Raw genomic sequence first — 22,304 nt, forward strand, 5'->3', positions numbered from 1 at the left:
ACTCCCAATCGAAGGGTTGTGGGTTCGAGTCCCGGGCCGGCAGGAATTGTGGGTGGGGGGAGTGCATGTACAGTTCTCTCACCACCCTCAATACCGCGACTGAGGTGCCCTTGAGCAAGGCACTGAACCCCCAACTGCTCCCCGGGCGCCGCAGCATAAAAAATGGCCGCCCACTGCTCCGGGTGTGTGTTCACAGTGTGTGTGTGTGTTCACTGCTCTGTGTGTGTGCACTTCGGATGGGTTAAATGCAGAGCACAAATTCTGAGTATGGGTCACCATACTTGGCCGAATGTCACTTCAATCACTTTTCTTTTGTGCTTAGAAAACGTTTTATTTGGTTTTACTAATATCCCTTCAAATAAAACCAAAGAGTATTACATTATACATTTAATTTTCATTTTTGAGAAATTTCATATCAACAAATGTAAGTACAGTAAAACCAATCCTTTATTTTTGGTTCTTGAAAAAGAAATTCGAATTTATGTGAAGACGATTTTTTATTCACTTAATAAGAAAGCAATTAAGACAGTTTCCATTTGTAAATCCTTTTTTTGTAAATACAGAACAAGATTGTTGAGCTTCACAAAATAGAAAGTAGCTGTAAAAAAATTGCTATAGCATTGAAAATACAAATTTCCACCATCAGGGCAATAATTTGGCAGTTCCAATTAACTAAAGATGTGACAAATCGGCCTGGAAGTGAGCATGTGTCTATATCATTCTAATGCATGCTGAGGAGGAGAGTTTGAGTGGCCAAAGACTCTCCAGGGATCACAGCCGGAGAATTGCAGAAATTACTGTAGCTTAATCTTGGGGTCAAAGAGACAATATTATATATATATATATATATATATATATACATACATATAAAATATTAGTGGGTGGCACTGTAAATGTATAAATTTCCTCATAATAACGGTTTTTGCAAACGATCACAAGAAAAAATTAAACAATCCTAGGTCAAAAACAAGTCAAGGCAAAAACAAGACTGACGGCTGAAGGTCTCGAATTCATGGTCAGCACATGAGGCCATTTGACCAAAATGTTGATTTCAACCAAATACAGTACATCGTCACGTTTCAGGGCGTGGAAATGTCACGACAATAACAGACCGGTGTGTAAAACTCTCAGACGTATTTTAAAAAATTTTATGCCGCAAATTTGACAAATTTCCAACACTGCTTTCTTCTTTCATTATTTGGCGTCACGGCATCATTTCCAGTTGGAACATTACAGAACACGACATGCACGTCTACTGGAAATCCTGTATAATTCCACCAATCCGATGATTCTTGAAGTGTTTCCACTTTTGTGTGCCGTATGCATCAGACATTTAGCCAATGGTCCATGGGTGTGACGTCTGAAGGCCCTTATATACTTCAAACATAGTTCGTTTTTGTTCTTCATTTGGGGGGAAATAGAAATTCGAAAAGGCTGAGCGAAAGTTAACTGTTTCCAAACTTTTCAACACCCCCACGCTGCTGGAAGGCGGGGTGTAGATTAATGTAAACGTGTCACGCTGCTTGTGCGTATCCCCTAAACAAAACAACAATGAAATGAAGAAGTGTAGACAATCTACGTGTGAGATGGGCCCGAATATTACAGACAAAAGAATAATGATTAGCAGCAGTTCAGAGTCAAGTATCATCTTTGTAATACAAAAGAGCCATTCTATTTACATATTCAGTCTTTTATGGGAAGTGTGAATGGCTCATAGACTGAAAACTTTAGCATGATGTGGAAAAAAATATTGGGAGTCCATTTATTTTATTAGTGTTAGTTTATTTTATGAAACTGGATAAACTGTTACACCTTTTTATATTTTATGTGGTGTCATGATTTACTTTTGATAAAAACGAAGGTTTATTATTGTATAACCATTTGCCATTTCATTTATTGTACCCTTTAAATTCGCTTATTGAAAGAACAGCAGCAGCAGCATGATGTAACATTTATTTGAAACACTATTCTGTACTTGCTACCTTATATCTTTACTCTTTTTCTTTCATTCTTTTCATGGCTTTGGAAAACTTGTCTCGGATGTTCCTCTATGTCACTTTTTGCATAACTCTGGTTCGTTGACACCAAGCTTGGTTGCAAGTTCTTTCTAGGAATGAAATGCTTTCTCTGAATCTTTAAAGTCTCTCCACAAGCGATCGTACAGGTGCAGATATATTTGTGCCAGCTCAGCTATTCGACACTCCAGTGTATTCCGGAGATGTTGTTCTATGCTCAGACTTCCGCTGAATGAGAAACGAACCTAGGGGGGAAAAAATGCACGCCAAAGAAGGTGGAGTTTCAGAACAAACCTACTGATTGCATAACCGCCAGGGACCAATAGGAGCTCAAAGGTGTTTAGGAGCCAAAACAAACTTCCCAGAAAGTTTCGAACTGCCGAGATGAACTCAAAATGAACTTTTGATTTAATTCAAAATTATGTCATATCAGTTTTTTCTTCGATTTCGTTTGAAGTATATCGCCTTGAGGTTGAGACTGTGGCAAAGCTCTGGGATGGAGTACCCTCTAGAGGAGCTCCTGGGCACTCCAGCTGAAGATCGTGACAATAGTATGATTTTTTGTTGTTGTTTTTTTTTTATTTAATCGAATTAGAATTTGTATTTTGCTATAAAAATTATAAATTTTAAAAAGCTGATAATTTTTTTTATAAACTATTAAAATTACTCTCCTCTCCTGGGCACTCCAGCTGAAGATCGTGACAATAGTATGATTTTTTTTGTTGTTGTTGTTTTTAATTTAATCGAATTAGAATTTGTATTTTGCTATAAAAATGATAAATTTTAAAAAGCTGATAATTTTTTATAAACTATTAAAATTACCAAAAGCACAAATCTTATTGCTGTTATTAGGTGGCTGGCACACTACACTCTCAGGAAATAAAGTACATAATTGTACCTTTAGGGGTACAATGGCTTGTCACTGGGGCTGTACCCTCAAGGGTACAGTTATTGTACCCTTGGCATAGGGTACAAATTTGCACCCTTGTGATTTGTACCTTAAGAGACCAGTTTTGTATTTAACGGTACAAAAAGGGACCCTTCAAAAAGGGTACAAAATTGGCTTTGACAGGGTACAATCCTTGATATGACATAAATATATAATTTACACACACACGCTGAATTAAAATCAGAATTTATTCAATCCTTTTCATTTTCACATTTTACATTTCATTTTAAACAATGTCTAACTGTGACATATAAACGTTCATCTACTGAGTAAGTGTATTTAACACCCCTGGGGTTGTTTTAAGTGTAATTAATTAAGTCCTCTTTTCAGTGCAAAAAAAAAAAAAGTTAATTATTATGTTAAAAATAAAGGTAATGTACAAGATTAGACATAAAATAAAGAGTCTTCAGACAGATGTGTAAATTTCAACATTTATTGAACAAATGGGCAAACTGGCAACTTTAAAGCATATACCAGATGTGTAGAGGTTAATTAGTTACATTCATTAAGTGTTGCACATAAACATAAAATAGTTAATAAAACACAACATCATCAAATTTACCTAGACATGAACAAATATGACGTGTGGATTTGAGTTGTGTAGCATCCATGAATGATGTTCCTCATTGTCCCATCAGCATGCAGGTATGGCTGTGTGATCTCTTCTCAGCAATCAAGCTGTTCTTGTTAGTTCCTGCAGATATAAGACAAAAGTAACAGTAAATGTCAGCTCTCCAACTGATTTTATTTATATTAAATGTGTTTTTGATATACCACCCATCTGGCAATATTTTGTGGCAGACAAAAGGTAGTGACAGAAATGTCCAAATGTACCTTTTTGAAGATGTTTTTCAGCTTGACAGGATGACATTTTTCCAGGTCCCTTGCAGCCTTGTGATGATGTGGGAATCAAATGAAGACCAATTGTCCATTCTAGATAACAGATATGACAAAATCAGCAAAAAAAATAAAATAAATGCATGAACACAGACTACAGTTACAGCAAAATACAGCAAAAATATAGATATTGTTATTCTGAAATATAGTCTAACCTTAGACAATTGGTTTCTTCCTCCTTTACAGCTGACTTCGAGGTCAGTTGGGTCCTTGAAGGTCTTGGCAGAAGCCAGGAACTTGGCTATTTGGAGAAAACTTCTCACTTCTCTCTCAGGAACCATTTTGCTAAGTTGATTGTGTAGTCACACAGTGGCTCAGTTCACAACCTGACATTAGCACACATCTTGGCTGACACATATGGCCATACACTTTTATTACAGGATTCGTTAAAAAATTAACATTTCATTAGTTTACTCAGCCAAGACTTTTGTTATTTTTGAAACACAACTGAAGATATTTTAATAGAATATAAGTTTTCTGTCCCTTAACTACCAGTTTAATACTTCATAAAGAGATCTAATCCATAAAGAGAAGTAATTTATATGCATCATGTGGTTTAGTCCAAATTTTCTGTTTATGTTCCCTGATCAATGTTAAAAAAAGTAATTCTGTTCATTGTAAAGTGATCGAGTCTCTTCAGAAAATTTGGTCTAAACCGCTCAATTCATTTGGATTAGTTTTATGATCTCTTTATGAACTTCTTGAAGTATTAAAGTGGTAGTTGTGTAGACTGTTGATGGAAGGAAATTATCTCATTCAAAATATCTTAATTTGTGTTTTGAAAATGAATGCAAGTCTTGCAGGTTTGGAATCACAGAGAATGAGAAATTATGACAATTTTTCCATTGTTGGGTCAACTTACCATTTATCTTTTTGCAGTTTGATATCTTAAATTAGTAATTAGTAAATTCCAGGTGTAAACATAAACTAAAATTGTGTGCCTGCCCAGTTAAACTTAAATTTTTCATATTCATTTGTGCATTTTAAATTTCTACTGCACACAGAATAACATATAAATGAGACAGACTCACACTTCTGGCGTCATCTTCAGCATTCTGCTCCTTTCTTGAAGGGCTTCCATCAATCACACACAGAGTCATCAGACTCATGGGAGCTTCCTTCACTTGACACTGCAGAAGTCTGGGCCAATTCTATTGAAAAAGGATAAAAAAACAACAACACTTATTTCAGTTATTTAAATAAGTAAATGTGGTGAAACAATTGTGATTACCCCTAATTATGAGTATGATGAGAACTGTCTATAAAATGGGTGTCAAATCATAAACTTTATTTTTTATTTTTTATATAGCCTTCATTCAATGAAACATTCTGCAATATTTACATGGAGGCCTGAAACAATTTAAGTATGTATTTAATCTGATTATTAAATACATTTGTATTTTTACAACTTTTATTCAAGTATTACATTTGTACATAATTTTAATGAGTAACATGAGTAATAAGACATGTTAAAATGAACAGTGTAGCCTACTACATTACTTGTTAAGAATTTATCTGACTATTTATTATTTATAATGTGAAAAGAAACTATAGATAGATACAGACATATTTCTCAATTAATCCGTAACCTTGTATATCTGGAAGTATTTAGGACATTATTTAAACCAAAATAGGATGCCATATGACTTGATAAAGTACATGCACGCTCTGCCAGTGGGCACTGAAGGAAACTGAAAGACTGACAGATTTGCAGTTTAACCTACCTTTAACTCACTTTCATGTCATCTGTAGGAGAAAAACATACAATCCATGGCGACGGTTTTGCAATCCGTCCCATCGGTTTATAAACCGTACTCACGAATTCTTAAACTGTTCCCTCGGTTTATGAACTGACAGGATGGATTGCAAACCGTCGCCACGGACTGTATTTTTTTCTCCTACAGGTGACGTGCTGGGCTGCGCGTACTTTCACAATACTTGCATAAACGTAACGTTTAACGTCTTAAGAAAAACTTGATGATAGCGCGTTTTGTGTCTTGACCATAGACTGTATAAAAACATGGACGTAGTGTCCGTGACGTCACCCGTAGACTCCTGAAGTGTGTTTTTGAAGCCTAAAGTGTGTATAGCGGGCCGTCGCCATCTTGGCAGCGCGTCACCGCGCGACTCTCCCGGACAATCAAAAATGGACAAAAAGGCGGGAGTTAGTTGCTGAAGCCACACCCACCTAGCACGACGGCAGTGTCAGGAGCGGCAATCCACCTGTCACTCAAGTGGCTACGCCCTTAATTATGCAGAACTTTAAGTCTTAATATAATTTAAACGGATGAGTTATAAAAAAAAATCACCCCCTCACAGTTGTCATAAAGGACAAAATTAGCTATTTAGACCAAAATCATGTTTTGAACCAGGCTGTAAACATGTTTTTTCCTGCTGTAAAGTTGGCCATTTTAACATGGGGAGTCTATGGGACTGACTCCCTTTTGCAGCCACCCTCAAGCTGCCAGTCGATGAATTGCAGTTTTAGTCACTTCCTTATTGGCCTCACCAGAGAGAGCGGGAGGTTGGCGCTCGGTCTTGACGCAGATATGAAATGACAGACATGATATTCAGCACTGAGAACAAGCAACGCAAGCCAGTGGCTTATAGAAGATTTTAAACGTGCTCTAGTCTCAGAATTTTGCTTTAGATAACGTCCACCAAATGACTGGTAAATGTTCCGCGTTATAGCAGCTCTGGCTGCAGAAAGACTGCACATCTGCAGCGAGGAGACAGGCACTTCAACATGGTGTTATGAGTCAGAAAAACAAAGTTGTTATTAGCGCGTAATGAAATGCCGCACTCAATGCTTTCAAAAACAAATACATTAACCATTTGATGAATTCTCTCATTTGAGTAGAAAACGTACCGAGTGTAAAGTTAGCTGCTTCAGTCTTCGGCGCCAGACTCCAGTAAACCCAGGCCTCGGGAACAGAGGCGAGAGGACGTGTCGACGAACAAAAAAAAAAGAAGCGTAAAGCATAAATGACTTACATTGTAAGCACATTCCAAAAAGTTATTTTACACGTAACGTTAATTACCTTTTTTGAGGAAACCGAATGATGAGAAACTTTAACGCTTCTGTAACTTACAACTGCACCTCACAATCATCATTAAACCTGACAAAAACACTCGCAGTTAGTAATTTGTAAATGTGTTCACCACCAATCATATTTTGATTAAAAATTATCAGCAAAAATGTTTTTCCAGTGTACTTTTATCAAGGGAAAAGCAATCCAACTTACCGTCTCGGTCGCTCGAAGAAAGAATGGCGTCTTCGCCTAGCGAGGCAGCAGTCACTGAGGGGCGGAGTCCAGACAATTCGGCAGGTTTTTTTATTCCGCACTTTTAGTGTAAAAGTGAAAGTACACCATATAACAACACTGAACTTGATTACTATTTAACACTGTAGATTTTTAATTCAACTCTTTGGGAATTAATTACTTTTAACACTGCAAATATTACACTGCTGGTTTTACTGAAAGCCCTGAAAGAACCTATGACTTCGTCTCCGCCAAAAGAAAGACCGCCAACTGGACGTTCTTTTCAAATGAAAATCAAGCAGCCAATCAGGGCTGGCTCTTGATATTGTACCTTAACCTTTAAATGAAATGGTACATATATGTACCTTTTAATGCTTGGGAACATATACGTACCTTTTTGAAAGTCCTGACAACTCCTGGTGCTCCCAATCCGGGCAATTGCATGCACAGTTGCTGTGTTCAAAATGCCATACTATCATACTACTCTTACTTTTTCTGCAGAAGTATGTATGCTGTGCATAGTGTGCAAATTTTCTGTATGCAAGAAATACCTGGGTGACTTACTATATTTACCAGAATCTGCTAAATATAACTCAAGTACACTGAAATCAGTAAAGAAGCTGTGTTCAGAATGGCATACTTCCACACAACTCCTATTATATTGCAGTATGCTGCGTCTATTCTGTCAATAGTAAGAGAATGTTCTGTATGCATGGAATGCCCTGATCACCTGCTACATTTGCTGAAATTTGATGTATGCATTTGAAGACACTGCATGGGATACTGTTTCCCAGAACGCAATTTACATTACATTTATTCATTTAGCTGACACTTTTATCCAAAGTGACTTACAATTGCTATATATGTCAGAGGTTGCACACCTCTGGAGCAACTAGGGGTTAAGTGTCTTGCTCAGGGAAACATTGGTGTCTCACAGTGGATTCGAACCCGTGTCTCTCACACCAAAGGCATGTGTCTTATCCACTGCGCTAACACCACGCAATTCACTCCATGTAATGTTTCATCTTCAAACCTGTGAGTGAACTGGAGGCGGGGAATGGTAAATATAAAACAATTTTATACATACAGTACATGTTACTGTAAACAACAAACTATCGCTGTTTATCTAAAAAACAATATCATAAGTAGGACATAAATTGTACTTTAATCTCTACAGCACGTTTACGATCAAGTCAAATGGCGTCACCTTTATTTCTAAAGTGTTTTATACAGTACAGATTATTTTAAAGATAATTGAATAATAAAAATATTGAAGTAATATAATATATAAGTAGCGCAGCAGGTAAAAGACGTGTGATGAAAGATTTTGAGTTCGAGGCCGCCCTTTACCAAAACTTGTTCTAGGCTACTCCTTTTCCCACCACATATCAGATCAGAAAGGCATTTATTTTTAAAATTGGAAATAAAACTTCTTATTAATAATACAGTATTATTATGTGGTTAGCACAGGGAGGTTTTTGTTCCAATAATTGCATTCATTTAATAATATTTTTAAGTATGATAATTTAAACACACTATGTTATTGCATACTGTTTTATGTTGTACTACAGTACTGAAATATAAATATCTACCACCTAACTACTATTTACACAATTATTAATTCTGCTCAGTATGTAAAGTCTATTAATTATGAAATGAGTTCAATTGGGCAATATAGCATTGTTTACTAGGCTATGAATTTTGTAAAAAGAATGGTTAATACATTTATTTGTGAGGTAACAACTTCAGCAGCTGTGCTGAATTAATTTTTTGTCATGTGACTAGCACACTACTCTGAAACATTTGTTGCTCATTGTATACTGTTTAACACACTATTCTTTAAAAATAGTAGGCAGTATACACTGTGTACTGGGCAGTTAGCAGTAAGCTAGTATGCCATCTCGAACACAGCCAATATTCTCAAAATATTATAACGTTATTTGCTACGATTTAATTCTCGTAATTTTGGCTTTATTCTCAAAACATTTCTACTTTATTTACGTAATTTTTAATTTATTCTCAAAACAATACGACTATAATCTCGTCATTTTAGATTTTTACATTTTATTTTTAACGTGGCACTGTCGTAGTACCGACCACACATGTAACCACGCATGTAAAATGACAACATTTCTCAAATAAAGACCACATGCTCATATAATGACGTTCGTTAGGCGTGATCTCTCTCTCTCTCTCTCTCTCTCTCACACACACACACACACACGCGCGCGTAAATTCCTCGCGTAGCACTGTTGGGGAAAGAGAATGAGAGGGAAGGAGGGGTGAAGACTCAACTTCTGTCAACAGAAGGAAACGCTTTTTTTATGCCAGTAAGAAAACTCGGCCTGTTTTCGTACTCTGGTCAGATGATGGTCTCTGGACTTTATCTGTGATTAACAATATCTAATGGGATTAAAGAGGCTCAAATTACCGATGCGTACAAGCGAATTATCGAAGTCCGTTATATTAAACTGTGTCAAACATTTAAGAGAACGCCTAAACTAACTTTTTGAAGGATGGGGCGTAATTTTATAAAACGTTCGACGATTTGAGATCCGCGCGTTCAGCTGAAGAAAAACGAATGGAAGAATGGAAATACTTATTTAGGATAATATCTTAACTAGCTACTTATTTGTGTAGTTGTTTTTAGAGATGTGCTATTCTTGCATATCCGTTTGCCACGTTTGAAGACGCAAACGAATCGAAACCGTCGTTTCCTTTAAAGAAGGCCAACTCGTATATTATCCTTCACATGTGTGGGTTTCCCCTCAAACTAGACCATGAGTCAGTTTGACTGGCTTCAATGCTGTTGAAGTTGACCAGAAGGATAAATCCACCCATTACAGAATGCTGGTGTGAGGGTACTGAATATGGCATCGGCGATTTTTGAGGGCACATCCCTGGTGAACATGTTCGTCAAGGATTGTTGGGTTAACGGGATCCGCAGGCTCATCATTAGAGGAGAGGAAGAGGAGTTCTTTGAAATAAGGACTGAATGGTCGGACAGAAATATACTCTACTTGCACAGAAGCTCCTCAGATTTGGGAAAACTTTTAAAAAGACTGGTGGAGTCTTTCCCTGAAGACAGGAGAGATTTATTAAAGTCCCCACTGATAAAAGGTAGGTGCCAAGTGTTATTAAATTCTACTCGAATCATCTATTCTATTCTACAAATCATTTTTCGTTTACTCGATTTATTTAATATTTTGTTTACTTTTGCTTGCTGCATTTTAAAGAGAAAAATTTTGCAAATCACAACATTTATGAATAACTATTCGCCTCATCTGTGACTTAATAGCGCAATAAAACATCTCTACTCGATTACACTAGACTACTCTTCTCTACACTTGGAAATCTGTGGTTATAAACTCAATGAGCTGTTTTAGCCAAATGAAAATGATTTGTGTTGATGTTATGTAGTAAGGCTTATTGAAGTAGTCATATCAAAAATATTTCATCATAAAAACAGTTATGCCTACTGTACTGTATTCTACTTTAAAAATCCAGATGGTTTCCACTAAAAGTACCCACTGGAAGCAAATGTGTTTATTGGTTTGGGAACAAGGTTCAAGTATTCTGCTTAATAATTCACACTGTACTAGATACAGTGACACACAAACCAGACCTATCATGTGGCTCTTTGCCTTTTGAAACAGATGACTCAGTGACAAGAGCTTTCTGAATATAGAGCAGCCTTGTTTTTTATTCTTTTTTTTTAGATTTCACATACCAGGACAGAACATTACACATATCACTCTACTAAGGAAATAAGCATTCACAACTTTTGAAAACAATATCACCGGCACCCCAGAAACAAGACAAGAAGAAAATTACTTCTTTCCAGAATACTGACCCTTTTTGCTCATCTTTCCCTGATATTATTATTATTTTACCTTACTTGTTGTGGTCCAGATGTTATTGGATCTAGAGTTTGAATCTGACAGTGCTACTCAGGTTTTATGTTTGCATCAGTGTTGAACAAAAGTCTGTTTTTTGGACCTTCTCTTCATGGCCAAATCCTATGCTATTCAGAAGGTTAAATTTGCATAAATTTAGTTACATTTATGTGGAAATAGCTCTGAAACGATACCTATTTGCTTGTTTTGAGTTAAAAAGCTTATCAACAAGTATAATATACAATATACTGCTTCTCTGACTTATATCATTACTGAGGCTGAGTGTGTGTTGTAAGGGGTGCCTCCTTTTACACTAATCCTTTTATGTTTTATGGGGACTTCCCAAAGACGTAATGGTTTTGAACAAACTGTATTTTCTATCTGTTATCTTAATCCTACCTCTAAAACTACCCCTCACAGGAAATTCTCTGCTATTTTAGATTTTCAAAACACTTAGTTCTATATGATTTGGAGGCTTGTTTCCTCACGAGTCCCCAAAATTTTCGAATACACTTGTATAACTATATTTGTGGAGGCATTTGGTCCTCATAATGTAGTGAATATCAGGTACAAATGTAAACACCCACACTTGTATTTGTGAATTACACGGACATTGCATAACATGTAGATCCATGGCTGGAAAACTCACTGCAACAATCCCAGTGTGAATATGTAGATAAAGCAGGGTTGCACAATTAATCAAGTTTCAAATTGCGACCACAATTACATAATCATTCAAAGCGGCAATTAATTGTTTAAGTCTTATTGCATTATTGGCAATCACCATGTTCACTATATGGGTCTCTTGCTCTGGAGTGAACATTCTTCCTCTGCCCCCAACATCTGGACGTCTAGCAATTCTGTAAAGTAACAATTTCAGTATTTTTGCATGTAGTACTGTTGTGTTTCTCATTAGAGTATGGCAGAGCTACAAAGTACTTACCGATTCTCATTTCGAAATGTCCTAATGATGTTTGCCACAGTGTAGCGGCTCAAATTAGGCTGAACCTGTTGGCCAGCTTCCCTCAGGGTCATCCCATGGTTGATGACATGGTCCACTATTGTAGCTCTGATGTCATCAGTTATTCTATTTCTTACTCTTCTTACCCTTCCTCTTTTCCCTCCTCGTCCTCTTCTTGCTCCTCCTTGTCCTCTTCCTCTAACCCTCTCGCTTCTTCAACTCCATGTCCTCTTCCTCCAACTTCTTCACCTCCACGTCCTCTCCCTCGGCCTCCTCGTCCTCTTCTTGCTCCTCCTTGTCCTCTTCCTCTAACTTCCTCTAACCCTCTCGCTTCTTCACCTCCACGTCCTCTCCCTCGGCCTCCTCATCCTCTTCTTGCTCCTCCTTGTCCTCTTCCTCTAACTTTCTCTATAACCCTCTCGCTTCTTCACCTCCACGTCCTCTTCCTCCAACTTCTTCACCTCCAGGTCCTCTCTCTCGGCCTCCTCTGATTCTCACTCTTCTCACTCTTACTGCTCCTTCCATTGTACTCCACACAGACAGCTTACCTGTGGCTTATTTATAGTGCTTAGGCTGATTGCAAAGTGAACTAATTATCTAAAACAGTTTTCACATGTGAAAGTGTGCCAGACAGTTGGCAAAATAGTAGGGGTGTAACGATTCACTCGTTTTCTCGATGCATCGATTACAAACCCTGTCAATTCATATGCATCGATCTTGAAACATGATTTTTTAATCGTGAATCACCGATCTTGGACAGTTATCGATTCAAAATACTAAGAATCGAATGAATCACGATTTCTATAGCGTTTCAATGCTTTCAAAATGTATACACATTAAATTACTACACGCACAAATTAATGGAGACCTTGAAGAGTGTTCGTGAATCGTGCCTCTTATCTGTCCTTCACGCGCTCCACTGTTTACCGACTGAGACTGTCACAGGATTGCGCTCGCACTCCGTTCGTCTCTGATGCAGCTGACGTGTGATCTATAGGACTCGTGTCCAGTAATGCTAATGTGAAGTAGTTATACTTTTCTGTAGTTTGTCAATGGCTCTCTGCATCTTACCAACGGAGTTACCGGAGCCGTCGACAGCTGTGTTTATTGCATGGACGGAGCAGAAATGTAAGTGTCTAAATCATACGCACAGCATTAACAACGACCTTGAAATAAGAGCGCGAGATTTATCTGATAATCAGATGCATGAAAGTAGCGTTTGTTTCATTAGCAAACAGACATCTGGCACGTTTTCTCTCAGAATCATTCGCTGATGGAGAGGAAAAGTTAAATAGAGATGAAGACGTTTTCACACTGAAAGAGAAACGATCTCGCTCTGTAAAAAAAAAACACAAACAATTTATAAATGATGCAGTGCTAATTGACATTTATTACAGTACAGAAACTATAAAGTATATTTTCTACCTTATTCTGTGCAGAAAATTTAAATAATTGCTAATTAAATCTAGCCTAGTATATAAAACAATCATAAAATTGCCATTAGGAAAAAAATATTGATTACAAATGATTGATTATTGTCCAGCTGTGTATTTGATTTATTACAGCTAATTAAAAGTAATTAAAAAAGAAGATAATTTCTTGTAAAAAAAAATATATTATTATTATTATTATTATATAGGCTACATACATAAAATGATTGTATTTGACATTTCTGTCACTTCTGAAATTATGGCTACGGCCCTGGTGTGACAAAATGTTAGCTTATACATAATACTCTTTAAGCTCTTTTTTAAAAACTTGGCTTACATACATTTTTACGTATGCCATGTCGCATCATTAAACTAGCATTTAACAATGGACAAAAGTTTTTTTTTGTTTTTTTTCTAACCTATAGTTCTCTAACCATAAATGCTACTGTAATTTGCCCCCTGACTAAGCATTTAAAGAATTTAGTAAAAGCATTTACAGTTTTTCTTGATTGCTAAAACACATTTCTTGAAAGCAGCTCACCTTTTCTCTTAAACTGTGAACACACAACTAAATTTTCAAGCTACATTTACAAAACCTCAGACACTTCTTGCAAAACCAAACTTTCACCTCAAAACAGTTCAATCTGTGCTCAAAACTGAACTATGTTGTCAAATCGTGCCCCGAGTCAATCAAAATTAAAAAAACTACTGAACAGTCACTAAACACTACGTAGAAAAATAGAAAACACAATACTCAGGACATGAAGCTGGTGAAATAAATGTTTGTTCACTGTAGGCTAAATGCAAGTTGCAAAAAAAAAAAAAAAAAAGTGCATTTAGCACTTGTACAAAAAGACAAAACAGAAATCTTGTGCATTTACATGTACTGTATCACTTTTAAAAACAAACAGAAATCATACGTGCTTACCACTTGTGTACAGTAAGCCTATGTATACTGTAAATATAAAGTACAAAAAATACAAATAAGTGAATTATTCAGCCACAGCATCATGTCTCCGTACTGGGTCAGGCCACAGGACTTCATCCACATCACAGGCCACATTTTCTCTGGCCAGGCAACGGGGAAAAAAAACCCTGGCATGCCGTATCCAGGCTTGGCATGCCTCCACACCTATGTCACCACAGGCAAGTCCCATGGCTTGCAGGAGATTTACCCTGGTGTAAGGTTGGCGTTCATATACCTTCCACCGCCATGAGGAGAAGAATTCCTCAATGGGGTTTAGGAAAGGGGAGTATGGTGGAAGGCAAAGATTGATAAAATCTTGGTTCATATTGAACCACTCTCTAACCTGGAGGGCTCTGTGAAAACTCACATTATCCCAAACAACCACATAGATGGGATGCTCATCCTGCTGCCCCAACAGAGCATCTCGCATGTTATTGAGGAAAATGAGGAGCTGGTGAGTGTTGTAGGGCCCCAGGTTGGCATGATGGTGGACAACCCCATGATTGCTGATGGCAGCACATAATGTGAAATTGGCACCACGCTGCCCAGGAACACCAACAATGGCCCGATGGCCAATCACATTACGGCCTCTCCTTCTCCTTTTGGTGAGATTAAACCCAGCTTCATCCATATAGATGTATTCATGGGGTCTTTCCATTGCATCCAGTTCAAAAACCCTCTGTAGAAATAGATATAGTTCTGTAAGTGATACGGAAAGTGATTTAGGCCACTACAGTAAATCACTACAGTAATCAACATTGAATGTGTCTGGATGTATGCCAACCTGTACATACTGGAATCTTTGCTCCTTTACTCTGTCTGAGTTGCGGTCAAAAGGCACTCTGTATAGCTGTTTCATGCGCAGTCTGTTGCACTTGAGGACACGATCAACAGTAGAGAGGCTGACACTGTTTATACCCTCAAAATTTACATGGTCCTCAATGATCTTCTGCTGAATTTCACGCAGTTTAATGGCATTGTTCTCACGGACCATATCAACAATTAGGGTCTCTTGGTGTGGGGAGAACATACCTGTCCTGCCACCCCCATGTGGCAGTCTTTCAATTCTACAAAAAGAGAACATGGAGTTACAAAAAATATACATGGAATACTAGGCCTACAAACAGTTAGACCAACCCTCCATTACAATACTACAGTACATTGGTAAAGTGGTGTACTGGAACATATATTTACTTACAGTATACTGTGATACAGTATATAGTATGTCTTACAGTAATTGCTGTCAGCATTTACATACTAGGCTATAATTAAAAAAAAAAAGTTATTAGCTGTTCTCTTCTCTAAATCTTCGGATTATGGTGGACACAGTGAATCTACTAAGGTTTGGTTGTACCCTTTGTCCAGCCTCCCTCATGCTCATACCATGGACAAGAACATGGTCAATCACAGTAGCTCTGATTTCATCAGATATTACTGTTCTTTGTCTTTGCTGACCACCTTGACCACCTCGACAACCTCTCACACGGACTCTTCCTCTCAGATTTTTATCCATTGTAAGACCTCACAAACCAGTGCTCTCTGAACTGGCTTATATGTTCCCTCACATCATTAGCCACAAGTGTGATCAATTTTGAGTTGTTGTGTTCAACTGGTGACACCTGTGCTTTCATTGTGTTTGACTTTTGTCACTTGTGCTCACCATTCTGCAGCACAGGTGCATCACAATGAAAATGTGTTGACAAGTTGTGTCTAAACAGGTGAAAAGTGCTTATGGTTTTGCCAAAAGAGTGATTGATTCAATCAGTGGGTTCAGGCAACTGAGCATTTGGTTCAAACAATAGGGTTTAGTGTTTTAGCAATTGAGAAAAACTGTAAATAATCCCGTGAATGCACGTAAAGAATGCAGAATTGAATCGTTATAATCGAATCGAATCGAATTTAATTGTGAATTGAATCGAATTGAATCGTTCTAAATTTGCAAAAATCGTTCTTGAATCGAACGAAAACCTATGAATCGTAATCGAATCGAATCGCTGCCTTGCCAAAGATTCACAGCCCTATAAAATAGTGTTAATGATAGCCATACATGTGTATAATTTTGCTAGGAGTGTGTTGGAAATTTGGTAATTGATTGTAAGCAGTGAGTTGTGTTTAAAGTTCTGCAAAAAGAGTGTTGTGCAGTGAATTGTGCCTACAGTTTTGCAAAGTGTGTGTTACAAAATTGCAAACTGAGTGCAAAGCAGTGTTTGTGCTTTTAGTTTTGCAAACTCAGTGAGTGGTTTTGCTATACGTATTAATAGTTTTAGAAATTGTGCTACAAGAATCACGATTAGCACTTAAGCATTCAGAAAAAACTGTAAATGTAAATTTCAATTTAAAGGGAACAATCGACAAATATGATTTTTGTCATTATTGTTCAGCCCTAAGATAGTGTTAATGCTTACAGTTTTTTACAGACGCTAGGACACATTTCTCAATTCTTAGGTCACTTTTGCAAAACTCTTCACACAGTGAGCACAACAGAAGTCTATGTGGGCTAAACTGAGGATCAATTATCATTGCTTTAGCACAAAATGCATTCAATGACTACATCTCTCAAATTTCATGAATTATTTTCTCACTCAGACACAACAACTGCCAAAACTCTTTGTACGTACAGGCCAATTTGCACATGCTTACATACTGTTTTCAAAACTGTTAAACTTATGTTCAAAACAATAACATAATACAAAACTGAATAAGACAGCAATTTGCTACATTTCTACAGTAATATTTGAATGAAATATATTTTAAATCTTAAAATTAAATGCTATTAAAACAATTATAAATATGACCATCCACATGATCAAATCTCCCTCCTGGACACAATGAATGCTGGATGCCTGGACATATCAGCAGAAGATTGACAGGGGATGGATCAGGCATGCCAGAAGATTCTCTCCTAGGTGTATTACCCTAGATAAGATGTGATGTGGATGAGAACCTGTGGCCAAATGGAGAAGACTGAGTAGATTAGCATTACTATTGTATCTGTATCAGTGGATGGTGTGGATACAAATTCTTCTATTTTGGAATTATTCATAAAAATAAATAAACAACATAAAATATTGACGAATTCAGCATCATGTCTGATTCATTCCAGTAACATATATTGCAGTGAATTATAAACAGAGATGTGTCCTTGTTTTACACAAGAAATCATTGTATAATGCTACATGTTGTTAGTGTTTTTTAGGTCATTGTTTTGTGGGTGACAAAGTGTGTTTGTCGGCTGTCAACCTTTGCTAGTGTTCTGGAAGAATGAGTTGATTTGAGACCTGAAGAAAGTGTTTTGGTAGTTGTAGTGCATTTTGAATGTGAAATTAACTACTTTGCCAAGCTGAAAGTTGGTTAGGAGAACTGTAAGAAGAGTTTTGCAAAAGTGGCCTAAGTATTGAGAAATGTGTCCTAGCGTCTGAAAAAACTGTAACAGTTAAATAAACAAACATAACTAGATATGTTTGCTCTTATTTTTGTCTTTTTCAACATCATACAGGTTTCTTGTGAAACAGTTTTGTTCTTATCAGTTCAGTACATCTGCTTGAGTGAACTGCATGTTAAGCCACATCATGCTTGTTTTCAACAAATCTGAATGTGTTATACTGTGACTGAGGGACAGTTTGAAATTTGAATGCTGATTAGGGGACAAAATCAATAAACTCGGAGAAAAAACAGGTATCAAAGTGGTTTCTCATTCCCCCCATCTGCGTGGTGCCTGTTAACACTGGTTACTCTTTTGTTATCCATATGGAAACATTTCAAAGTAAATGGTGACAAAATGTTAGCAGAATGTAAACTTTTTGGAATTAGACAACTTGAAAGTGTCTTTTAAAACTCAAAAAAGACCCTAGTTTTTACCCCACATAGGCTTAAATCTATAGACCACAGGAAACAAAAACTTCCACTGCAAATCCTGACAGGAAGATCACCGGAAGAGCATGGATATCTGTTAGGAAAACAGCATAGTTGGATTAAGTCACATTTAGCTTGTATCTTGTTTGGGAAAGAGTCGTATCTTCCTTAAAGGCACACTATAGGATTTTCACAAAAATAAACTGTAGACTCTTACAAAAATAATCCATTACTTTATGATCCACTAGAAGTGTGTGGTGGTGTTTTTATCTACATAGATATTGTCCTTTGCCTGTATTTTCTTATTTGAATCTTCTATTGCTGTGCTCATTTCTGGGCTGCATCCTTTATCCAGTGGGTGTGTTGTCTGTGTCTGAAGCTTGGGAAGCTCCACTAATTTGTAATATCTCGACACTAAAACAATTTACTTATGTTACTATTGTCTTACTAACTTGTCAGATTGATATTCATTATTATTACATTTTTATGATGACACAATTGTTTATTGGCGAGCTAGACTGAAGACAGCTCACTTGCAAATTACAGCCAGTCATCTAATTAGGGCCCGAGCCAATGGGCGCAGGGCCCTCTTGTTCCCCTAAGGATTTTTTTTTATTGTAACTATTCATTCCTATATACAAAAAAAAAAAATGCATATTTAATGCAATATTTAAAACAATACTTGCAAAACACCTCATCGCTTATCTTCCCACAAATAGTCCACTTTTGAGTTGCTGCAGGTTGGGCTGTGTGTGTGTTCTGGCAACTTATATCATGTCAAGGGCAGGGGTATACACTTCTGAATGATCTGAGCCTATTCATGAGGAGGGACAAGGTTTGAATATTGTTTACAAACAGTAACTGAAAACAGTGTTAATTTTGGCAGGCATTTTTGATTTAGTCTTAGTCTTAGTCTTGAGACAAAAATGCTTAATAGTCTTAGTCACATTTTAGTCATTTGAGTCTTTCATTGTTTTAGTCTAGTTTTAGTCGACGAAAAGTCATTGCATTTTTGTCAACTTTAAGTCACTACTTTTAGTCAGCCAAACTGTAGTTACCAAAATTAATTTTGGTAGCTATTTTATATGTAGTTTTCAAATAAAAATAATCATTATTCTTCTCTGTTTAGACCAAATCAATTAAGCTTATGAGAAATTTGAATCAAGGACTGAATTTGGAAAACCTTGAATAAATTATGACAGTTTTCATTTTTGGGTGAACTATCCCTTTAAGTGAAAAAGGAGCAACTTATAAATAAATAAATAAATAAATATATATATATATATATATATATATATATGTGTGGTTACACTTTATTTCGATAGTCCACTTTAGACATTATACTGACTATAAGTAACTTTGTAACTACATGTCAACTACATATCAACTAAATCTCAGAAATTTGCAACTACATGTCTACTAACTCTCAGAGTAGACTGTCTGGGTAGGTTTAGGGTTAGTGTTAGGGGTAGGTTTAGGCTTAGTATAATTTGACAATAAGTTGACAAAGAAAGTGTTAGAAGATATTAAGCAGACAGTCTATTAATACTCTACTAACTGCTATTTGACATGTAGTTGCAAAGTTACTTACTGCTAGTAGAATGTCTAAAGTGGACTATCAAAATAAAGTGTTACCCTATATATATATATACATTTATTTATATATTTAAAGAAGCACAATAAGACAAATACAATAGAGATACAAATTAAATGTATAGAGATACATTTTTCAGATACTGTAGGTTTTACTTAACATGTATACATTTATTTAACATCTTTTGTTGGTTAACATTAATGACAGATAGGTATTTAATTTGGAATGCTGTCCCTTTAAGATGGAAGGCATGCATGAAATACTGACACACAGATAACATTATAGTCCAGACTCATCTAGTTAACAAGTTTTTTATATATATATTATTTGCTGCAGTGTGAATGTACTTTTGCATCTGTCTGACTCATGCTACTGGAGTGTTATCAAAAAAAACTTCTACACTTATATTTTCTGTCCAGAGTAATTTTAAAGGTATAACATTAACAGCATAACTCAGCTGTGACTATAGAGTCAAAACGGTCTAAAAATGATTTAATGACCTAAAACTGTACTGCCCTAAGAGGTGATGTCATCAGCATGAGACATTAGTAATGAACAGTCATTACATCAGCGGGGACTTTTGTAGACTCTTCACAGTCTGAATTAGAAGGGTAGCCCTCACTAGGCCCAGATAGGGCCCACAATATTAATCTACAACAATAAATCTGTTTCACTTTACAGTTTTTTTTACAGACGCTAGGACACATTTCTCAACACTTAGGTCACTTTTGCAAAACTCTTCACACAGTGAGCACAACAGAAGTCTATGTGGGCTAAACTGAGGATTAGAGCTGAAACAACGAATCGATTTAATCAATTAAAATCGATTATTAAAATAGTTGTCAACTAATTTAGTCATCGATTCGTTGCTAAATAACTTTTATTTGCCGTAAGCGGCTCATTTCGTGCATATTTCAAATCTGCGGTGACCAAAGTGTGGCAGTAATGAGCCACCGGAGGTTTTACTCAGCCAGTACAGCAGGAGAAGTAGCGAATAGCCAATAGCTGGCCTCGTTTTATGTCACGTGCTTCCCGAACAGCGTCTCTGCAGCATTCAGCGTGATGTGGGAGTACTTTACTTTGAGCCTTCAAAAAAGAAGAGTAACCTGTAAACTCTGCACTACTGAACTGTTTAAGGGGACGTTCACATATCGCGTCTTTTGCACGCTCAAGTTCTTTATTTCCAACACCGCACCGCATCGAGTTAAAAACATTTAAACTTTTCAGAATGCCGCAAGCGCACCGCGGGTCATGTGATAAGAACTAACCAATCAGCTTCATCCTTTCCCGTAACAACGTTAAAAGCTCAGTCAAGATGAAAGGAACAGCTGATCATAGTTGTATATGGATTTCCATTTTGAAATAAATTTAGTAGCAGAGCTACTGCAAGTGATTTTTTGAGCTGCAAATCCATTTATCCTTTGCTGAAATATCCGCGTCTTCAAGGAGAGAGCACGTCATGGTTGCTTAGCAAAGGCAGACGCCTCAGGGGCGCTTCTGCCCGAGCGCTTTGGAAAGAAGGAGAAAGCGGTGCGCCTAGCGTTTTCCATGCGTTTTTAGGCACGATTTGTGATCGGCCCCTAAGACTTTCATTTGTGCAGATTCTCCAGTACAATGTTGTTTGCAAATGTTTAGTCATAAAAGCTGATAACATTGCTTTTTAACAGTTAACATTTAAAGCTTTACAAACATGTTCTGTGATCAGTTTGTCGTTTACCAGTTCAAAATTCAGTCCTGCAGCCTAATTATGACTGAATGAGAGAGGTAAATGTTTAAAGATATTTGAAATGCACTTTTTTTCTAAGTATTTACTGCTCTTTTTCACACAGCAGGTTTTTTGTGCGTGTCCAAATTTTTTTTCTGGACAACCTTCTGATGGATTTTACTTTCAATTGTGAGTTCCATTAAGGTTTCATGCCATTGGCACTTTTTTCGAAGGATTGTTTACAATTTCACAGCAAAAGCTATAAAGCTGTTTCCCAGTAAATAATAAAATACAATGCACTGCAATTTTATTCTGTTTTATCCTTATTCTTCGTGAAAATATGTTCTGAAAGATTCCTTAATAAGCTTTGTTCGGGATGTTAAACTACTTTTAGTAGTTTAACATCTCTAAGGACTGCCATGAGCTCGAAGGACTGCCATGGTGAAAACATTATTTGAAATCTACTTGTGAAATTTGCTAGAGTATGGGTCAGTGTTCTGATTGCAGAAGAGTTCGACAAAGGATTACTAACACAATAAAACAACTCCAGGTATATTTTTGATGAGGATATGACAGTGCAAAATGGTTAAAATCTCTTAAAAATCTATGCTGAAGGATAAAGACCATTTATTAATAATTTACTTGGGGAAAAAATTGAAAAAACTAAAATATAAGTACATAAACCGATTAATCGTAAAAATAATCGACAGATTAATCGATTATCAAAATAATCGTTAGTTGCAGCCCTACTGAGGATCAATTATCATTGCTTTGG

At 36.7% G+C, this 22,304-nt stretch overlaps 1 protein-coding gene across 1 annotated transcript in view; it reads left to right on the forward strand.

Annotated features, from left to right (window-relative positions):
* Nucleotides 1-9,368: 9,368 nt before the first annotated feature.
* Nucleotides 9,369-22,304, forward strand: part of pxdc1b (PX domain containing 1b) — a 66,552-nt gene continuing 53,616 nt past the window's right edge. Inside the window, exon 1 of the mRNA XM_059524423.1 lies at nucleotides 9,369-10,244. Coding sequence (XP_059380406.1) covers nucleotides 9,995-10,244 — 250 coding nt within the window. The 5' untranslated portion in view covers nucleotides 9,369-9,994. The remainder of the gene's footprint in view (nucleotides 10,245-22,304) is intronic.

This window comes from Carassius carassius, chromosome 35, assembly GCF_963082965.1.
Source record: "Carassius carassius chromosome 35, fCarCar2.1, whole genome shotgun sequence".
NCBI lineage: Eukaryota > Metazoa > Chordata > Actinopteri > Cypriniformes > Cyprinidae > Carassius > Carassius carassius.